Here is a 21,832-nt window from a genome sequence, read left to right as displayed (position 1 = left end):
GAAGTAGGGTTCAAGTCCACTTTGCTTTGTTTTGTCTTTATGATGTTGATTGTGGATGGGAGAGGTACAGTACAGAGGAAGAAGCTAAAGACGGGGATGGGGAGCAATGTCTACAGAGAGGTCCTAGAGGAGCCTGTGCACAGAAGGCAGGGTTGACCTTGTCCACGTCATAGGAAAGATAGCATCAGTGTGGATGGCATGAGGAGCATGATTTGGTGGCAGTAAGTTGAGGTGTTCTCTATTGCCAATTTTTCTTTTCCATATAAAGTAGGAGGAGTACCACTTGTGGAGGATGAGTGGAAATTTGAAGGTTTGAAGGGAACAAAACAAAGGTGTTGGACTAAGTTCTTTGTAGAGTTCTCCAGCCCTGAGTGCCTACAATTTCCAAGCTCCCAGACACTGATAAAGCATAGTGTTGGAGGAAGCTGAGGACTGAGGGTGGCTGTACAGGCAGGTCCTAGTGAAAGCCGAGAACCGCTTGGTCAAGAGCTTTGCACTAGACAAAAATAAACATTGCTAATCCCCTCAACCTACTTCTTAGAGCTGTTGCTCAATAACCCAGTTTAAATGAATTACTTCTTCCTTCTGGGCTAGGTTGGTATCACTGGACAGGATCAGCTAGTGGAAGATAACCCCCTAACTCTTATGCATACACTTGGCCAAGGTCAGGCTTTTCTGCAGGGACAACATCCACTGGGAATATGATATAGGCAAGGCCCTGCTATATCAATTTGATCTGGTCAATTAACAAATGTCTCTTCTGTGTCCTCTGTGTGCCAGAGACTTGGGAAAGAGCTGGGAATGAAAAGGAGATATTACCCATTTTTGTGGAGTTTACAGTATAGTAGGGAGTCATAATAATAACTAAATGATTATAAGTGCAATAAAGTGTCAGAAGGGAGAAGTTTGATCCTAGAGCAGTCAACAGAAAGAGGGTTCCACTTTATTTTAGAGGGGAGAGGAGGTGCATTTAATCTAGGACATGAAAAATGGGCAGGTGTCTGGCTAGTGAAAAGAGTTAGCTGGTAGGGAGGGATGGGCATCAAAGGGTCTTGGACTTTGAATTGTAAGAAAGGTATGAGGTCAATCTTGGGAGAAGCTGGTAATGAGCTGTAAATGACTATAACCTGAAAGTTTTGGGTGCCAGTGGATCAGTCACGATTTATTTTTCTAGGCTGGTCTTTGCGAAGGCTGCTTCTCTGACTATTATTGACCATCCCTGATGGATTAGCCTTTCATGGCTGCCCACCTGGGGCAGAAGGACCCCAGAGCAAATACATTAGACTCGCTGGACATGGAGCCTGGTCATTGAAAAGCTTCCAGGTGATTCTAATGTGTAGGTGGCATGGAGACCCACCGCTATGGGGCTCTGGGAGATGTGGGTGTACTGGGGTTTGGTCCCAGGATATCAAACCCCAGGTCTCAGAACTAAGGCAGGAGCATTTGCTTCCCTCAACTCCACCCTCTTCCTTCAAGTCCCGCCAGGCGTTCCTGCTTCCACCAGGTCTGAGAGATTTAATTCTTGCATGTGTTTGAGTTTGAACAGGCTCTTGCTCTTTCTCTTTGTGAAATTTGCACGAATCTCAGTAATTTTGGCCTTATATCCTCGCCTAGTTCTTTCACAGGATCTCCCACCGCCCATCTGCCCTCATCCTCCCTGCCCAGCACTTTGTCGCTGTCTGGCGGGTGGGGCTGTGGGCGGTGCGTCCTCTGCGTCTCTCACCGCCGCCCTCCCCACCACTCGCAAAACTGGAAGAGTTCTGTTGTCTGCAGTGATCTACAATCTTTCATGCAACCTGCTCTCTTAAGCCTTCCAAATTTTGCCCTGTTCTTTCATCTTTGTCATTCGCTTTGTGCAGTACCAGGAATAAAGCGCCCCGGTACCAGGCTGAAAATATTAAAGTGAAAGTGTCCATGGTGGGGCTCAATAGAGGAATTTCCCTGTTAAGTCAAACGCTCGCCTCTGTGTCCCAAAGGGTGGGTCCGTCTTCTGAGAATCTGAGGAGTACTTGTCTACCCTACGTGTTCAGTGGATAGGATGGGCAAACAGGGGACATGGGGACTTTAGGACAAATCAGACTGCTAGTCTGCCTGGGTGGCTTGGAGCTCCTGAGGTGGGTGCACAGAGAGGCTCTCGCTGTCTCCTTTCTAGAAAATGAAGGTGGTAATGGACCGGTTAATTGAACTAGATACACATGTCGACTGATCTCAACATGTTCAACCCAAACCTACCAGCCATGCTTTTCTCCTAGATTTTTAATACCCCATATAGACCTCTCAGTTCTTTAGACTTTAGATTTCCTACCTTTGAAGACAGAGAGTTCTGACTGCACATTTCCTGTTGGCCTCGGGCTGTCTGCATGCAGGAGGGTGTGTCTCTACACAGTGCACTTGGTGTTTAGGTCACTGGCAAAGCACACACAGGGGTCATTAGGTGATTAAATATGATATTAAAGTCAGGAGTGAGCCCAACTCTTGGTGAGTGTTTAGAAAGACTTTAAAGGTACGGGCAAGCCCAGTCTGACACGTGCCACGCCAAGCCAGGCTCTGTGAGTCACGAGTGAGCCCAAATGTGCTCTAATTGCCTTTTGAGGTCTACTCAGTACCTTTTCACCCGGACATCTCAATGCAAAGCACCTCAAGCATGACCCCTGTCCCCAGCCAACGTGTCTCTACACACTGCTGTGAGGGGCAGCTGCTTATAGCTTACTCAGTCCTGTTTTACTGCTGGGAGAGGGTGAGGTCAAGGCAAAGCCCAGTTGATGGGCAGCTGTAAGGCTGGACCAGCAGCCTCTCCTCAGGAAGACCAGGGAGAAGGTAGGTGGGGCGTGGGGAGGGCTCAGGCTCTGGGTGCAGAATCCCTGCTACCCAGTCCTGCGCCCTACAGAGAGCATAGGGCTCAGACAGTAAGTCGGCTTGAAATTCTTCTCAAGATGAACGAATGTATTGAGATTGTGACTTATTTTAAGCCCTTCCTTTTGCATCATGCCTATTTCTGGTGATTTTTTTTTTTTCACTTTGGCTATACCCAACAGAGAAGCTTTTCATACACACGTCCCCACTTTGACAAAATGATCCTGTCCCCTCCATAGGAGGACTCCAGTGGAGGCCTGAATTCCTGGCCTGAATGTGACTTTTGAGGCTGGGTTTTGGCACTGGAGATGCCGTAAACCCTGAGAAAACCATTTCTGAACAATCAGTCATCTCTAATGTAGACAAATCATTCTGCTTTTTCAAGTCTTGATTCTAAAAGTGATTATATCCTGCTGAATATTTTCCCTCTCAAGTTAGATTGAACAATCTATGTTTCCATCGGGCTAGCTTGCTTTCTTGACTACAGTCTGCCCTCTCTAGATTTATTCTCTGCCCTTCCCTGCGCTGCTTGTCCTTGTGGTACCGCCCATCCCGTAGGTGAGCATGGGAGACCTCTAAGCTGAAAACAGTTTCCATTGCCTGTGTCTTAATTACGTTGAGCATCAACGAGACATTTTGTTGAATTTTATCTTTTCTTTAACACAGCGGTGTGGCTTTCTCAGAGACAAATAGTCTGAGTTCTTTGGAGTCCAACTGCATTGGATTAAAATTTGCCAAAGTAAAGAGCAAGACAAGAGTAATATGCTAGTGGGAAAAGCCAGGATTCTGAAATGAGCTAAAGAGAGTAACTGCTGAAAATGAAGGCTTGATTTGAAAGACATTTTGGAAATCACCATTGGTTTTGTAACGCCAAATGATAAATTAGAGATTTTTATGTTAAAAAAATTCAGAGACCTGTGTTCCTGGAGATTCCAGTGGAGAAGACGCCAGGCTCAAGTCAGTGCTGCCTCATATCCCCGCTTTAGTTCTGCTCCCCAGTTGCTGTGCAAGCTTAGAAAAACGCCTGGATCTCTTAAGGTCACGTTCTCCCAATTACAGTGTGGACTGATAACAGATGCTCAAAGAGTTTTCACATTTTTCAGTCCTAGTACGTGAGTTAACGCTAGTTTATTAAAAACACTTGTGAAAGCACCCTTGGCGTTACAGATAAAAGTCACCACTACTGTAACCAAGGTACCACATATGGCTTTACATACCTGATATGCCCTAAATGTTGTCAATAAAATCTTTTAAATGTGTTAAGAAAGGGATATAAAATGCCTTTATAAAGTGAAGGATCCTTTTTAACCCCCCGACCCCAAATTGGCTTACCATGTTAAGTCTATGTTTTCATAATCAGATCTTCTATAAAAGCACAGTCTACCTGCAGTGCTGTTTACATGAACACAGAGCTCTTCACAGGGGTTAGTAAGAAGAGCTGTCTTCACGGAAGTTTCACACTTTAAGGAGCACCAATCATATCACCAATCCAGAGCCTAATAGAAAACTTCCAACTTTGGGGAAACAATGTTATTTCCCTGGAAATTTCAAAATATAGGGTGTTAAAGAATAACCAAGAATCATAAATGAGCTGGAGTTTTTCAAGGTCATTTTCAATGTCTCTTGTTTTACTAAGAAAAATGTGATAAATTAATTGCATAGGTGAAAATGACATTTATGTTATTCAAATGTTTGTTTTCTGTTGCAGAAGAAACCATCAGGGAAAAATGTTTCCTACTGTATCATCCCTAATGTAATTCACCCCAAGAACAGAATAAGGTTTAAAAATAAAGAGCGAATGGGATCGTATCTAAGTATATAGATGCATACAGACACGGACACATATACACACATACCTTTTTATATTTCCTAATTTAATAAAGAAAATGTTCTAGGGAAACTGCAGATCTGATTGAAAGGTCTGGTAATCTTTCCTTCTTTGATTTTCTGCAGTACTTACTGTCGGTATGAACCATTTGGCATGGATGAATTACCTTGTGTCTTTGCATGCATATATTCTTGTCTGTACAACTAAAAAGTGACCTCCTGGAAGGAAGTTCCCTGTGACGCTAAGTCGATGCCTTGTCTATTACCTGGGTGCCTTAATCATTGATTGGTCTATACGTTTGCAGGGAGGAGTCTGGTAAGATACACTTAAAACCTTTATTCATTGATTTACAAAATGTACAATATTTACAAAATTTAGGCATTAATCCCATATCAGCATGAACATGGTGGGGCGTCTCAAAATAAATAAATGGCACATAGGCTAATATACACATGGTGGCTCTTTGCACTTCAAGCCCTCACCGATGGTAGGACTTAGTGTAAAGTTTAATGTGGTAGAAAAGTCAGATGGATGACCAGTCCTGGGCCTTCCACATGAATGGCCCTTTCTTGGCTCCTTGAGGCTGGGGATGGTGAGCAAATCACTTTCTTTGAAGAGAATGAAACACCAGCCATTCTGACAGGCACATGGGGTGCACGCAGCCACATCTGTGTGGAGTTTGCAGTGACCCCCGGGGTGGCAGGTGAGTCTGCACCGTTGTGGACCTGTCCCCTGCACACCAGGCAGGGAGGCTTTGGAGTGGTGCTTCTCATGAAGAACCAAGATTTGGACTTTATCTCTTCTTCTAATCACATGCAGTATTTGGAAGGTGTCAGTGGAGAGTGACCCATGCACAGAAATGTATTTGCCGATATGTACAACATCAAATTTTCATTGTCTTCTAGCATCTTCAGACGTAGGATCAAACTGTCTTCTCTCTGATAGCAAAAGGAATGAATGAGGAAACCATACCTCCACCCCTCAAAGAGAAAACATGGTCTGGGGACACCCACAAATGACATCCTGTAGAAGCAGGACTAAAGAAATGCCATATGATGAGATGGACAAATTCCCATAATGTCAGACCTGGAATTCCAACTTCCCTTCCTGTTTGATCCCACCTCATCCCATATAACCTAAATCCGAAGGAAAGGCTTCACGTTATTGAGCTTCTTAGAGCCTCAGTACCTTCATCTGCAATGTGTAAATACTAGTAACACTATTCATAGGGTTCTTGCAGGGATTTAAGGACCTAACTTATGTAAAGTGCTTAGCGTCTGGCACATAAGAGGTGCTCAAGAAATGTCTTGCTTTCTCTCCCTCTGCTTCCCCAACTCCAATTGTAAGCAACATATAGATCAGCTTACCAAATTCTGAATTAAGGCCATTTGATGCAATTGAGATTATTTTGTATCAGAGTTACTGCTGTCAGTTCATATTTGGTCCCTGAAGGGGTCTCATTTTATGAGCCTGTGCAAGGCAGATGGACCCTGACAACAGCGTCCTCCTGATCAGCAACAAGTCCTCCGAAGTTCACACAAATACACCCCAAAACCCTGCAGAGAAACTCAACCAGTGACGGTCACCACCTGAATACTTCTGGGACAACACCACTGAGGAAACCATGAGCAAGAACCTTGAGGCCAGTGCATTACTCTTGCTCACAACATAAGTTAACTTTTTTCAACACTGGTGCAAGTATTATAGATAACTTTCAACAAACATATTTTACAAGCTCTACCACTGTTGAAAAATATGTATTCTAATTTGATCGTCTTGTTCAGAATAAAGAATCTTTTACAATATATTTTAGTTTCTAGTTATGCCATACAAAAATAAATATTGTATAAATGATTTATAAGGAAGAAGAAAAAATTATAACCTGGGATGCCAAAAAATATAAGAAAGCAAGCATCTAAAAGAAATAAAAACTTTTCACTGGATCTCTTTACTAGTCTCACCATCACCCCACTGGTCCACCTGCTTCTTATCCTAAGATATCACGTCTTCTTTCGCGATTAATCTGGAGACAACTTAATGCAGGAGATTCTCCCTGAAGTCACTGGGGATTTGGAAGAGGAAGAGCAGAGAGGGCTCTTTGACAGCATAAATGGCAGAAGAAAGACTTGGCTGAGACACTTAGTGGGTCCTCACAATGAACTAGCATCAGCTCCACCCATCTCCTTCTTTTCATTTTGAAACCCTCCGTCTGGATTAGCTATGCCTGAATAGACACTATGACCAGAGGAAATAACCCCATCCTGCTTTCACGTTCTTTGGACACCCATTGGTCCAAGTAGAATTCAGGATCTCAATCAGCTGCCCAATCAAGGCCAGTCTCATCAACACCATGAAGGGACAAACAGCCACCTTACCGATGCCGATTCCATTAAGTTGGGAAAACTCCTTCTCCAGCCACCCTTCCCCCAATACAACCAACTTTTATGATTGCCTTTTTTATGTCCCATGCAGAGCAGAGGAAATATTCCCATCGTTACGAGGAGAATTATTGGGACACTTAAATATTAGGACGACTGAAACTGCTTACTACTTTTCTAGGGACTTGGTCAGAATCTCCAAGAAAATAGTCCATTCATTTGGGAAGCACAGTTTTGAAACTCTAAAGCTATAAATGAATTCATAATTGTACTTAAACCTGTACCTTTCTCTGGAAGAACACAGATCTATATGTGTCCATGTAACATACCACCCAACATCTCTGAGGGTCCCAAGACCTCCTGTGACTTGTGCATGTATTCTGAATTAAGAGCCCCAAATCTCAGTAAATGTAGAACTATTTCTTGGAGGGAAAACAAAGGTTTATGGTATAGGACTCAGGTCTGTTTTGGGGGCAGCCTGCTTGGATGCTTGAAATGACTACAATGAAGTAATGCTCGTTCCTCATGGGGAGTGGTCGTGCTTGGCCGTGAAGACACCATGAGTGTTGTGGTTTCGCGTGTGTGGCAATGGTCGGGCCAACGACTCATGCATGACTATGGACCATCGAGAGCCTAGTGGATCGCTATGACACCTGGTGCCTCTGAATTGCTATAACGTGAGTCCCAACCACACCCACAAGCAGGACACTATCACTGACACGCAGTGCAGGATGCCCGTTTGTCTGATTTATGGGTGACGTCGTGGCAAATGTGGCATCGGTTTCATTTCGGGGGAGTGGCAAGTTGCAGATATTTCCTTCACAACAGGAAGTGCAGACCTGGAAGAAATGGAGAGAAAAAAAAGGGTGATGAGGAGCTGGCTGGTCTGGGAAGTGGACGGAGATTTTTGAAAGAACTCTTTCTCTCATGGCAAAACTAGTGAAAATGACCTGTTCTACAAAGGAGACAGCAACCCTGCATTTGAGAAAGTGGTATGAAATTTAATCTGGAAGCAATGTAGTCAAAGTAAAACCCCCCTTCCAGACTAAACTTCTAGGGATATAGGTCTGTTTTTGACATCTTGCCATGTGGTTATTGCATGGTTTCACAGGCTTCCTAGGTCTCAGCTATTCTGTGAAATGGGAATTGTAATACTTACCTTTCTCAGAGAGGCTCTCATGGTAAACTTTGATTTGCTGAGTCTTCACCGTGAAAGTGAAGTGGCTACAACCTAGTTAATTTAAACTTAAATATTTACTATCATTCAAACTTTCTGCAGAATTATCTCCATTCCCATGGGTGAGTTAAAATTTGAAGGGTTTTCATTTATGCAATTACTCCTGCTTTACACTGCTTTCCTCATGCATCATAATTGAAAAAAAAAAAACCCAAAAGATTATTGACAGAAATTACTTTAGGCCATGGCTACACAAAGTATAGTAGCCTCAGCATCAACTGGGAACTTATTAGAATTGCAGAATCTCAAACCTCGTCCCGAATTTAGCAAATTAGAATCTGCATGTTAACAAGATCCCTGAGTGGTTCCTGTGCACAGTAACGTTTGAAAACCTCTGTGGTACTTAATATCCTATACAGGCATTATCCTGCAGAGGTCTGAGTTTGGTCCCGGTTGACACGGGCTAGGAAGACATTGTAATGTTCAGGAGAGAAACTAGAGGTCAGAAGTGATTTTGAATTCTGTCTCTGTCATTTACTAGTGGTTATCAGCTGAGCACATGATGTCACTTCTCTGGTAGCTTCCTCCTTGGTAAAGTAGCCACCATAATGCCTGAGAGATGAGATTAGCTTGAGGGGGGCCATGGAAAACCTGTGGGTGTACTTTCATATTTTAGTTATTAGGAATGACAATTACCTCTCAAAAAAAAAAAAAACTAGGAAAATAATTTAGTGTACTTGACAAGTTGCTTGAAAACTGGGCATCTTATTAAGAGAAAGAAGCCCCTACTAACAGTGAGACTGGGAGCTGCCCCCAAACCACCAGGAAGGCAGCCTGGTGGGGACGGGTGGGCAGACTTCAAACAAAGATCAAGGGCTGATATACAAGATCACATGCACAGCCAGCTGGAAACGACCAGTGGGAGAGTCGGGGTGCCTTTTCCTGATACTCTACATTCTCCTTCAAGGCTGCGTTTGAAGTGTGTTTTGCACTGAGCGCTTGGCACCAGATGGCGTTTAAGGAAAGTAAACCCACAACGAGATGGTTCTCTGGTCACTGCTCAAAGGAACGCCCTCCCCAACTCAGCATCCAATGAAGACACGAGCCTCACTTCACAGAAAGTCATCCAAGCGACACTGCCTTGGCCACCTGCAGCTAAATGAACCGAGGGCACATCTGCACTGCTCCACCATGGGGCATCGCTGCTCCGTCCCGGGGCATCACTGCTCCTCGCTCCTCGCCCTTCTGTAGCTTTAATACTTTCTTCTGAGTGAAGAAAGGTCTGGCAATAATTTTCAATACCCTCTTGGTGCTGTGTTCACATAATTTATGCTGGTTATCCTATGCCCCAGTATAAATTTATATGCTTTCGACACCAACAGGGAAGGAAGCAAAGGCAGTCAAGAGCCAGCCTACATGGTGGGGTGAGAATTTGCTTGTGTGCACTGGCGGGCGTTTGGGGAGGAGGAAGCTGGCTAGGCTGTACCAGTCACTTGCTTTGTTGCCCAGACCTTGTGGCCTTCATGCTCGGAGTCTCTGCAGCCAGTGGACAAGCAGTCTTCCAGGGGAACACAGCGTTTGGTGACAGAGATGCTGTTTCCTGTGACTTCCATCGTGTGCTGAGTGTAGCAGTATCTAGTCTCTGTTAACAGAGAAAATACAGTTTAATTGAGATGGCAAATGTTAGCCCATCCTGCCTGGATGGAACACAACAGGAGTGTCAACACCACAAGCCCTGGAAACTCAGCAGCACATGGAATGTGCACTGTGTTAGGTTTATATACAACACCAGAGATCTCCTTGGAGAGATCCACTTCCCCGTGGTAGAAAGGCAGCCTTCTGAAGAAGACTGTCTCTGCTCATATGATCCCCATAAACCAAGACCCAGCAGTATCACTCTTTGTCTTCCAACAAAGTATTGGTTTTTCTTTTTAGGGAAGGAGAGGTTTGGAGTGATGGTTTAGGATGTGAGAATCAGCAATTTTCAGGAAGATGAAGGGGTGAAAACGTTCAATGAACACAGGGTTAAAAGAAAAAAAAGTGAGGCAGGTAACAAAGATCTTCAAGGAAAGAAAAGACGGTAGTGAAGGGGGCTGTGTGTGTGTGTGTGTGTGTGTGTGTGTGTGTACGTGCGGGCGCGGGCACGTGCTTGGAAAATGGCTAGTCCCAAGTAAGACAGAATGGTTACAAACAGATTTATTGTATCTGGAGGAAAGGCTTTTATCCAAAAGAAAGAACTTCTTGCCTAGGAGCACACCGGATCCTAAAACTCAAGATGGTACAGAACTAACCCCAAAAAACAGGTGTTCCACAGTGAAGAGCACCATTTCTCCCCAACATGATCCCAGGATCTTTCCAAAAAGGCAGATGAAGACCATGAAATGAGATTCTAGAGTCTAAAACATTGAGATTTCTTCCAAAATTCCATGGAGAATTTTTTTTATTTGCAATTTAAAACCCAAAGAAAAATGGCTTTGTCGATGTAATTCTTTAAGACCTTCAGGCAGTGCTCAGCTTTCTAAGCCTGGGATTTAGGAGAATGTTCCTGCTTCACTTTCAGACTGAAAAAAAAAAAAAAAGGAGTAATTCCTAAGAAATGTCACTGAGCTGTTTTTCATCCATATCTTGGACCTAACTTTGCATGCTTTATACATTTTGGATATTTAGTGGCTAATATGGAATTACGGCCTTCTATGATATTATTTATTAGGCAATGAAAAGTTCGCCTCACCAAAGCACTAATGTCAAAAGAAGCAAGCTCAGGAATTTTAGACCCTAGGAATGAGCTAATTCAGACCACACTGACACATGCTGGGGATCATGAAACTTCAGGGGTTTTAACGCTCTTCCCAGACACCCCCACCTGACAGGAACCTGCGTCTTCCTAAGGGCGGAAACTTGCCCGACAGGGGTGTGTGTACCTGGGCTGAGTAAGGGTCAATATCCCCCCGTAACTGCTGCCCCCACATGGCACCTCAATCAGAATTTCATCATTTGCGGTCAGGTCAAGGCAGTCTCTAGCTTCTTCAGAATCCTAGGGAGCTCTTTGAGTGGGGTAAGTAAGATCACACCATGAGCTCATAAGAAAACTTGAAAGTTTTGCACCTGATAGTGATTCTCCCAAAGCTCTAAAATATTTCAAAATTGGAATGATTGCTTTTCTGATGGAGAGGAGGTGGCATGATAGTTTTTACAGTTATTTTTAAGCCTTTAGCAGGGCTTAACAGGAGGCCAGTGCCCTGAGAGGTTTACCACATCTTCCAAAGAGCACTGGTTTACTTCCTTAGTATCAGATTTGGATGTTTATGGCCAGGCTAGGGACGCCTTTCTCACCCCCACCCCAGCTTCAGATGTTCAAAAAAGCAGTAAAAACAGGAATGTTCTTATCTCCTGTCTCCTCTTCCGCAGACAACCAGGAGCAGCTGCCAGAGGTTTTATTGCTCCAAATGTAAATCTGAGCAGATAAGATCATACATTTATGGACTAAGTAAATCACTATATGATTTCAGGTTTGGAAATGAGATTTGTCCCTCAACTATTGAATGATCTTGTTTTAGGTAAGCCTTAACATAACAATTGGTGAACTTGATATAACTACTTTCTGCTCATACTTTTATGTCCATAACAAACTTTTAATTTATTATCTGGATGCTCATTCCATTAAATGAAAGTAGAAAAAACAATTGATGAGCCTTTTTTTTTTCCCCCAGGAAAATATGCAAAAGCTCAGTGCCTAATAAACCAGTGCTTGCCATTCTGGGGGGAAAAGGGTGATGAGGCTGGATACAAGTATTTCTTACACTCACCGAGTCCAATCCATAAAACAAAGACACCCCATTACTTCCAGCAGTAGAGACCTCAAATCTGAAGCATCAGTCCCTTAAAAGTATCCATTCCTCTTCTTATCTCACAAAACCCCTAGGCGAGTTATGAAATGTTAATGTGGAAAAAGGGTCTGCGGTTAAATAAATTTTACAAATGCTCAAATAAAATTGGACAGGTTTCTTTAGTGGATAACTTGTGAGAGCCTTAAATCTGTATTGTGATCTCCAAGGGGGGTGGGGGCAAGCAGGCAGAATTTCCCTTGCAGAAAACGAGGTGGACCACATGTGGCTTATCACTGGATGGTAGAATTGATAAAAACTGAGTTTCAGCCACAGAGTCCTACTCACCATGCATTTTGAATGATCCTTGGGTTAGTAATGAGGTTATACGAGACTCAAGACTGCTGATAACTTCACACTAAAAGGATTTCAAAGGCTTTTATCTAAAAGATAAAAGATGGATTTGAATTTCTACCAGGTTAGTTTCAGACTCTAAAATCTCATATTCTGTAACTGCATGGAATTCCCAGAGGTTGTGAAACAGAAGTCTTTCACTGTGAGACTCACAGGTATTCAACTAAAATCAGAACTGGGTAAGAGAGCGTAAGCAACTATTGGCAAACATGAAATATACTTTTTATGAAATTCACACATACACCCACAAACATACAGAAATTCCGCAGCCTAGTTCTGAAGTCAAAAAAAGGTTCAAGGAGATAAATTACAAGTTTCTATTGTATAGCACAGGGAACTATATTCAATATCTTGTAGTAACCTGTAATAAAAAGGAATATGAAAAGGAATATATGCATGCATATGTATGACTGAAACATTATGCTGTACATCAGAAACTGACACAGCATTATAAACTGACTATAAACTTAAATTAAAAAAACAAACAAAAACATTTTTTTAAAAGGTTCAAGGATAAAATGCAAATTTCCACTGACCTACTGATATTCAGTTTCCAATAACAGAAGCTGTATTTATGCAAAATACACATAAACTGATTTGAATTGAAAATGACTAACTTCCTGGTAACAGGCTTTCTCACCACTCAGTTATCTGTGTGGCCCTGCTAGTTTTGGTCTCTTTAACAAACACATGTAATGATCAGAGTGACACTCGAGAACAATTCACCAGGAGCAAGAAAATCAATGAGAGGAAAATCCGTCATAATATCACAAATTATATTGAAAAACAAAAGGCTAGTGGCATCTGGGGGCACACTCCCTGCCTGATTGCTGTGCACTTAACCCCTTACACCCTGCCAGCAACTTCCAGGTCTTCCACTGCAATGACTGTCTGCAACCCTGGAATAAGCCACACTTTGTCATGGTGCATAATTGTTTTATATATTGCTAAATTCTATTTTGTAATATTTTATTAAAGATGTTTGCGATTGTGGGAGTTCTTTGGTACTGTCTTTGTCTGGTTTTGGATTCAGGGTAATTCTAGATTCATGAAGTGAAGAGAGAAGCGTTCCATGCCCTTCTATTTTCTGGAAGAGATTGTGTAGCATTGGTGTGAATTTGTCTTTAAAAATTTGACAGAATACTCCAGTGAAATCATCTGGGCCTGGTGATTTTGGCGGCGGAGGATTTTAAATTACAAATCTAACTTTCTTAAATTTAACTAGCCCTGTAACTATTACCTATTTAAACTGGGGTTACTTTTGGTAGTTGGTGTTTTGGTGTGGACCATTTCATCTAAACTGTCCAACTTACGTTTCTAGTCGCTCACAGTATTCCCTTATTACCCTCTTTATTGTTTTTCTCCATTGATTTTTGCCCTTATTGTTACTATTTCCTTCCTTCTGGTTAGTTTTGTGTTCATTTTAGATGCTCTCTTTTCTAAAAATTTAGAAAAACGTCAGCTTATTAGGGATTATTGAACTACTAGCAAGCTTAGATGACTGATCTTCCTCTTCTCTAACAGATGCATTTAGTGCTGTCAGTTTCCCTCTCAGCATGGCTTTCACTGCGCCCCACACATTTTGATGTGTTGTGTTTTCATTTTCACTCAGTTCATTGCCTTTTTATATTTGCCTTAAGACTTCATCTTTGATTCATGGACTATTTAGAAGTGTGTTGTTTAGTTTCCAGGTGTTTGATGATCTTCCTGTTATTCGTCTGTTACTGATTTTTAGTTTGATGCCAGTGTGTCAGAGAACACACTCTGTATGATTTCAATCTGTAAAACTTTGTTGAGGTTTGTCTTATGGCCCAAGATATGGTTTATCCTGGCATATGGTCCATGCACACTTGAAAAGAACGTGTATTCTGCCGTTATCGGTAGAGTATTCTATAAATGTCCATTGGGTCCTATTGGTTGATTGTACTGTTGAGTTCTTTCATATCCTGGCTGGTTTTCTGTCTAGTTCTATCTAGATGTTGAGAGAGTTGTACTGAAGTTTCCAACTATATTTGTAGATTTATCTGTTTCTCCTTTTATTTCTATCATTCACATATTTTTCAGTTCTGTTATTTGGTGCATACACTCCTTAAGATTGTTATGTCTTCTTCATGGATTGACCCTTATATCATTATATAATGTTCCACTCTGCCTTTAGTAATTTTGTTTGCTCTGAAATCTTTTGATTCATGTTTACATAATATATTTTTCCACCCTTTTACTTTCAATTTGCCTATTGTATTACCTTTGAAGTTAATTTCTGACAGAAGCATACAGTTGGGTCATGTGTTTTAATACACCCTGCCAACTCATTTCTTTTAATTTTACATTCAATGTAATTATTTATATTGTAGCACTTAATTCTGTCATTTTAATTTTTATTTTCTGTTTGTTCTGGGGTTTTTTGCATCTCTATTTTTTTCCTGCATTCCTGTGGGTTACTTGAAGATTTTTTAGAATTCCATTTTGCTTTATCTATCATGTTTTTGAGTATATTTCTTTGTTACTGTTTTTTTTGAGAGGTTGCTCTAGGTATTAAATTATATGCATAACTTCTTACAGTCTGTTGGCATCATTTTATCAGTTCAAATGAAGGGTAGAATCTTACTTCTCTTCATGTCTTGTTACCCTCTCTTGTTTGTAGTATAATTGTCTTATATAATCCCTTACGTACATTTAGAACCACATTAGACAGCATTACAATTTTTGCTTCAACTATCAAACTTAATTTAGAAAACTCAAGGGGAGAAGAACAGCCATACTGTATTGTCCAAGACATATTTTTACTTACCATCTTCAAACACAGTTACATTTGGGAGGGTGGGTTCTGGAGTGAATATATGAATTTGGGAGGATACAATTTAGCCCATAACAGGACACTTGGTGGTAAAGATAGAGGCTGAATATAGACAAACGAGAAGCTTCTGGGCTGCTGAAAATGGTCAATTTCTTAATCTGGGTGCTGCTTACACAGTGGGCTCATTTGTGAAAATTCATCATGCTGTTCACTATTCTGTGGGTATATCTATATTATGTATGCATAACTCAATTTTACGTTCAGTTAAATGAAAGTGAAAGAAAAAAGAATCTAAGATGAAAGAAAACAGACATTTGAGAAGAATGAACTACAAATGAGTTGCAGATAAGCTGAATTATTTAAAGTGTACCCTAATTAGGAATTATCACCTGCTCTGGTATCCAGGCACCAGATCAATCTCTTGGCTTTCCCAGTCCTATTCACTGCTAGCCATAGACCCTTAACAATTATCTTTTTCTTTTCTTGTCCCAAGGAGGAAATTCCTCAAGGCAGAAATTAAAAATAAATAAGTACTTATCAACCAGATTAAGTCATAATTGCTCTCCTTTATCCTGCAGTCAGCATCTGTTGAAAAAACTACCAGATACTTCTCTCTTTTTCAAAAACATCGTCCACACCTCTTAAGGAGAGGTGACACACGCAGCTGAGGAACCTCTCTTTTAAAGTAAATCACTGAAATTCAGAAAGCAATGTACTTATTTCCAGACAAAGGCCAAAAAGGTGGCTGACAAAGTATGGAAAGGTAATGAGGATAAACAGGACTTTATAGTGGACAGGAGTTAAGATAAAAGCAATAAGACAAAAGCATCAAATAGTTACTTCCTATCCGATGCAATTGTGTTAACAGAAAATATTTGGGCAAAAACACTGTGAACTGGAGTAGGTCAGATGCTTTCGAGCACAGAAAAAAATTTTGTTTAGGCTAATAGAACTTCCGGTTAAAAAATTCTAATGAAAGAGTGAATCTGAGAATTACAGTGCCACCTGAGATGAACTACCTTGTGCCTTCTTACCAAGAAACAGTAGGACAAAACTAAAATAGCTGGGTAAAACGAAAACAATGGTAACAAAGATCACGTGAAAGCACAGGCGCGCTACCAAGGCGAACAGGATTTGAAGGGCAAGATACCAGCAAAACCAAAACCAACAGCGCACTAAGTTGGGCCCGACATCCTCTACCTGCTCTCCCCAGAGCACTTGCTGACTGAAAAGCTGCACAGGTGAAGAGGCTGAGAAGCCGGGCAGAAAGCCCTGCGGAGGAGCAGAGAAGCTATGCGGGGGCCTTCGTCAGTCTCGAGGGAATTGAGAGGCACAAACAGGAATTCAGAGCTAGCCGGGCAGCCAGGAGACAAGGCTGACAGTCTGAGAATAGAATCCTAGGTGGGCAGTTACATATTTCAGTGCTTCAAAGATGTCATCCCATCCACGTCTAGCCTCCATTGCTTCTGTCCATACTAAGTGTTGGCAAGGCTGTGCAGCAACTGGGACTCTCAGGCCCTGCCGGGGAGGCTGCGAGCTGGTACGGCGGCTCTGCGGACCCGCTAGGCAGTGGCCAGGAAAACCACAAAACGAGTGTCGCGTGCCCGGCAGCCCCGCCTCCTGGGACGGACCCAACAGAAGCGCAGACATATGTGCGCCAAAAGACAGGTAGACGGTGCTCGCAGCACTCAGAATCGGGAAACAATCCAAAAGCCTGTCAACAGTGGAATGGATGAACTTAGTACATCCATATGCTGATCTGCTACATGTCTGTGAGAAAGAATGACCCTGCTGCTCGCAAAACACGGAGATGAACTTCACACACAGAGTGTGGGAAAGAAAGGAGGACATTCTGTGTGGCTCCATTTATATAAAGCTGCATGACAGTCATGAGTGCATTACTTTTGGGAGGCGGGGTGAAACGATGAGGGGATCCCAGTGGCCTTCTGGGGATCTACTGCTTAACATGAGTGGCAGACACGCAGCATGTTCACATGGTGAAAAGCCAAGCAGCTGTGCACTTACGATCTAGTCGCTTTCCAGAATGTATGATAAATTTTAACTTTAAAATGTTTGTTTTAGAAAAAGGAGGAAGTCAAAGACTTCCCTTTAGCAATATGACAGGATAGATCATCTGCGTATCACCTCATTACGTAGCAGCCAGAAGTGTTGGATTACATACAACCACTACCTTTTATAAATGTACAAATGAACTCTCCAGAAAGTAAGGGGAATCCCAGGGGCCAACCCTGGGTTAGGTACTGAGTTCTCTACTCTGGTGGGAGAGGGGAGGGTTAATAGATAAACTATAAGGAGATTCAAGATCTTGGGTCCTCACGGGGTGCAGAGGTAGAGAACTCTGTATAATGGTAGAAACCTTGAAGAGCTAGATCCTACGGGTCAGGCTGTCTAAAAGTGAGGAGGAAAAAATCCACCCTTAAGTAAACAAAAAGGTTGTCTGTCTCAGCCTGCACTCGGTCTAAAAAAAGTCAACAATAAAGAAGTCTGTCCTGAAAATCTGTAACCGTGGGGCTTGTCTTCACTTGAGCTGGAGATCACATTTATATTCCCTGCTTATACCAGGTAACGGATAGAGAAAGAGCTGCCAAGGGCATGCCCAGATTTCTCTTCACTTTCACAGAAAAATAGTGAACTGCGTAGAAGCTGGAACCAAAAGGATATGCATCCTCTATTTCAAGATTTCTCTTGGTCTGACTTTCTATCAACAATAATTTCCAATGAAGATTTTGCCTTCGAGGGAGGCATCTGCACTTCATAATTAAGAAGGAACATAAAAGCCTTGGCGGCTGAGGTATCCTCCACAGAACAAGCCTTTTAAAAAAACTGCAGTGTTTTTGACTTGACATTTAATTCCACCAACTCGTAATAAACACTTAGACAGTCCCTGTCTCAAGGAGCTTTTAATCTCACAGCACAGAGAAAAGTCACAGGCAAAACCTCGTGGAGCTGAGCAGGGGACCCCCAACTCTGGTCCCTCACAGAATAGGATTTCAAGATCCTTTCCCTTTCTGGTTCACAGAGTCAAGAAAATTGCATAGATTTATAACGAGCGGCTGATGAAATTAAGGTTATTGTAGAGGAAGTGCTCAGGGACCGAAGACTAAATGGAAGCTGAGGAGGTGAAGCAATGGCTGTCCATGATGGAGGGCATCTGAAATTCTCATTTCTTGGGAAGGAGTATGGTCCTATGAATCTGTGAGTGCCAGAGGCAATAACAGTGTAATGGAGGAGGACGTACTTACAGAACACACATTTCAAAAGTCAGAAGTGATGGGGAGCTTGAAATCCAGTCAATCTTCTAAGCAATTTGGGATGCAAGCTTATTCCATAGAGATAAAATTAAATACTTACATGAACTGATTTTTTGTCACTTTCAACCAGTTACTTTTCACATCATGTGATAATTAGAACCTAGTTAAATATATATCACACACACACACTACCAAAAAGAGAAAAAGAAAAACCAGGAATGTCCCAGAAAGCCAGGATGTCTTTCCATAGCAGTTACTGAACTGCCCTTACGAAGCCTGCTGGAAGTTTATAGCTGCTTCCAATAAATTAATAAGAAACAGAAAAAAAAAAAAAAGTAGTGTTCATCAGGAGTTTATGGTAGACAAATTTTAAATCTTAATCTAATAATAATGACATTATTTTTGTTAGAAAAATCTGGAGAAAACCCAGAGGAAGGGTGGATGGCTAATGGAAAACGTTGCTGGAGAAGAAATCATCTCTTCTCAGGTTACAGCGTTAGTCCTCACTCCTTACCTGATGTTCAAGGCCCCACAAAAATAGCCTGGCTCCCCTATTTGAGCCGACTTCTCCCCAGCACATTCTGCTCCACCCAGTTCAGGTGTCCCCTGCCTGCGGAGCCCACTGGGGCGCACGCCATGCCCCCTGCTCTGAGTGACTTCCCGGAGCACAAGCGCTCTTCACTCTGTGCCTTCGTCGCCCACCTGCCAGGCTGCTGTCTCTCCCCAGCCCAAGATGCTGTCACTGGCCTCAGCCCCAAAGAGCAAGTCTTCCCTTAAACCTCCACAGCATTTAATGCCATGTTTCACTGGGCACTTGCTTTTGTCCTGCTATTTTTGACATTTGATACGTTCAGATCTTATCTCCCGGACTCAACTGCGGGCTCCTTGAAAGAAGAAACCAGATTCCTGTCTTTCACCGCATAATCCCCCTGAGGGCCTGGCATGGTGCTTCTGTGTCTTGAACCTCGGGGCATCACTTTCCAGGACAGAAATTTCAGGACAGAAAGATAAGAGGGAGAAAAGAGAAGGGGGGGAGGAGAAATTGTGTAAAGCCCTGGGATACTTCCAGGCATCTGTATTTTAGAAGGATAGATTCTGACCTCGAAAGAAAGCATCTAGAGAGAACTCTGTCTTTTCTGGAATGGAACTCCAGCACAGCGCTACGGGTCCCTGCTTCTCCTTTGTGACAGGATATCCTTGCACACCTTCAGACCTGGACTGGGCCCCTGTGACATACAGCCCAAAGCCCAGGAGAGCACCGGTTCACAGCCGCTCCCTTCCCTCTGCATCAACTCTGCCGGCAGTCCCGAGAGAAGCACTGTTGGGTTTCCTGTAAGGTCGCTCTGACCAGTGGCAACAGTTTCAAAAGCTCATCTGCCAGCTTTGTCCCAGCAGGAACCAGTCCAAAGGTTATCGGCTATCCAAGCAAACCATCCTGTTTTTGTCCAAAGTCACTGTTTACAATGGTTCTCAAATTTTGTTGCCTATTAGACCCACCTGGGGAACCTTTAAAACTCCATATGCCTAGCTGCACACGTACCATTTAAATAGGAATCTCTGGGAAGAGACCAGACGTCAGTGTTTCCCCCTGTGATTTCAAAGGGCCGCCAACTGTGAGAAGCAGTGGTTTAACTGGTCTATCAGCAACCCACCCAAACGTTCATTCTGTAGTGGGAACGTTAGAAAACACGGCTCATTCCTAAAGGAGCACGTGACTGCAGACGGCAGTGCAGATGGGACCTTTCTTTGATTACCTGCATAGCTGGACACCTAGCTTATGTACTCACAAGATTAACAGCTGATCTTAACAGCTGATCTTCAGGGTCTCCACGTTTTCCTCTTCCCTGTGGTCTATTGGGACCCTACTAACATCTCTACCTCAAAGTAAACAAGAGGAATCTAGAAATGAAAACATGATTTCACTTTCTATGAGTGAGGAGAGGAGCTCCCAGTGCCTCTTGCCCTGACAGTTCATTTGAATCATCTGGGATATTTGATTTCCCTGATGCAAGGCCCTAATCTCAGAGATGCCAGCTCAAACTGGTGTAGAGCTGGGATTCTTAATACCTGGTCTCCAGACAGGCAGCATCTGCATCACTGGGGAATGCTTTAGAAACGCAAATTCTCAGGCCTCATCTCAGACCTACTGAATCGGAAACTAGGAAGGAGCGGGGAGGCAGAAGTGGGGGCAGAAACCTGTGTTTTAATAAGCCCTCCAGGGACTGATGGTCATGCTGACGTTTCCAAACCCCTGGTCTAGGCTGGACACAGGTTCCGGTGATTTCAGAAAGACCCATGGGTATTTCTCCTGGGCAGTCTGGGTGCAGACTCATGGATTAAATAAACAGTGCTGGCTTAGGTAGCTGCCACCTGTCTCTTCCCTCAGTTCCCACACTCTCCGGATGTCCAGTCCTCCAGGGGAAACAGAGTGCCTTCCACTGGGGTGAGTTCAGGAGCGCTAGCGTTTGCTGAACAATCACAGATTTGGGGTGGTGTGTTCAGTGATGTTTCACAACTGAATTAGAGCTAGCAGCAAAGCCTTTGTTACAGGGATATCCTTGCATATCTAACTCCTCGCTCAAACATTTGTCCATAAAATATCCCATGCTCATCATCTCCCCCTCAAATGGATTGACTTTCCTTCAAAAATAGAACAGCTAGCTATTAGACTCCATATCCAAATGCAACCATCTTTTTTATTCAACAGGATAAAAGAGAGATGAATACAAAACATCGACTTCATTTTGAAATGAGCCTTTGGGTCAAAATTTCATGCTTCGATTTGGTATCCATCTCATCCTTCAAAGAGAACTTAATAGTTTAAAAAGCTCAGAGTTTTTATTTGTGCAATGATGACATTTAGAAGGCTAGCTTTCATGCAATCTCAGGATAGAAGCCTCTGGCAAGATGTGTAATAAATGGAATCTTTATATGAACACCAATTCACATTTTTACTTAAAGGAAGTTACTGTGCAATGACTAATGCTTCAAAGAGTGGATTACAGGCTGGTGGTTCTCTTCTTGTCCTGCATTTGGCGGGCCCGGGGGTGAGAAGGATCACTTACCTCTTTTGGAGCTCCAATGATGCTTTGCAAGAAAGGGGGCAATCCTACAGATCAGTTTATATGTCTGAGAGTCTCTGATGGTCAGTTACTGATGTGGCAGTAAAAGATCTACTAGTAGCCTTAGAAAAGAGAAGGGGGTAAGAAGGCAGCACGCTTCTCTCTGCACCTGCATCATCGTCAACAGGCTGTTGGCTTGCAGACAGCTCTGGGGACCTCAATGTGTC

General features: G+C 42.8%; 1 protein-coding gene across 1 annotated transcript in view; it reads right to left on the bottom strand.

Moving 5' to 3' along the window:
- Positions 1–5,002: 5,002 nt before the first annotated feature.
- LYPD6 (LY6/PLAUR domain containing 6) overlaps positions 5,003–21,832 on the bottom strand; it is a 114,395-nt gene continuing 97,565 nt past the window's right edge. Inside the window, 3 exon segments of the mRNA XM_032479419.1 lie at positions 5,003–7,786; positions 7,788–7,898; positions 9,748–9,878. Coding sequence (XP_032335310.1) covers positions 7,730–7,786; positions 7,788–7,898; positions 9,748–9,878 — 299 coding nt within the window. The 3' untranslated portion in view covers positions 5,003–7,729.

This window comes from Camelus ferus, chromosome 5, assembly GCF_009834535.1.
Source record: "Camelus ferus isolate YT-003-E chromosome 5, BCGSAC_Cfer_1.0, whole genome shotgun sequence".
NCBI classification, from domain to species: Eukaryota; Metazoa; Chordata; class Mammalia; order Artiodactyla; family Camelidae; genus Camelus; species Camelus ferus.
This window is presented reverse-complemented; position numbering and strand designations above follow the sequence as displayed.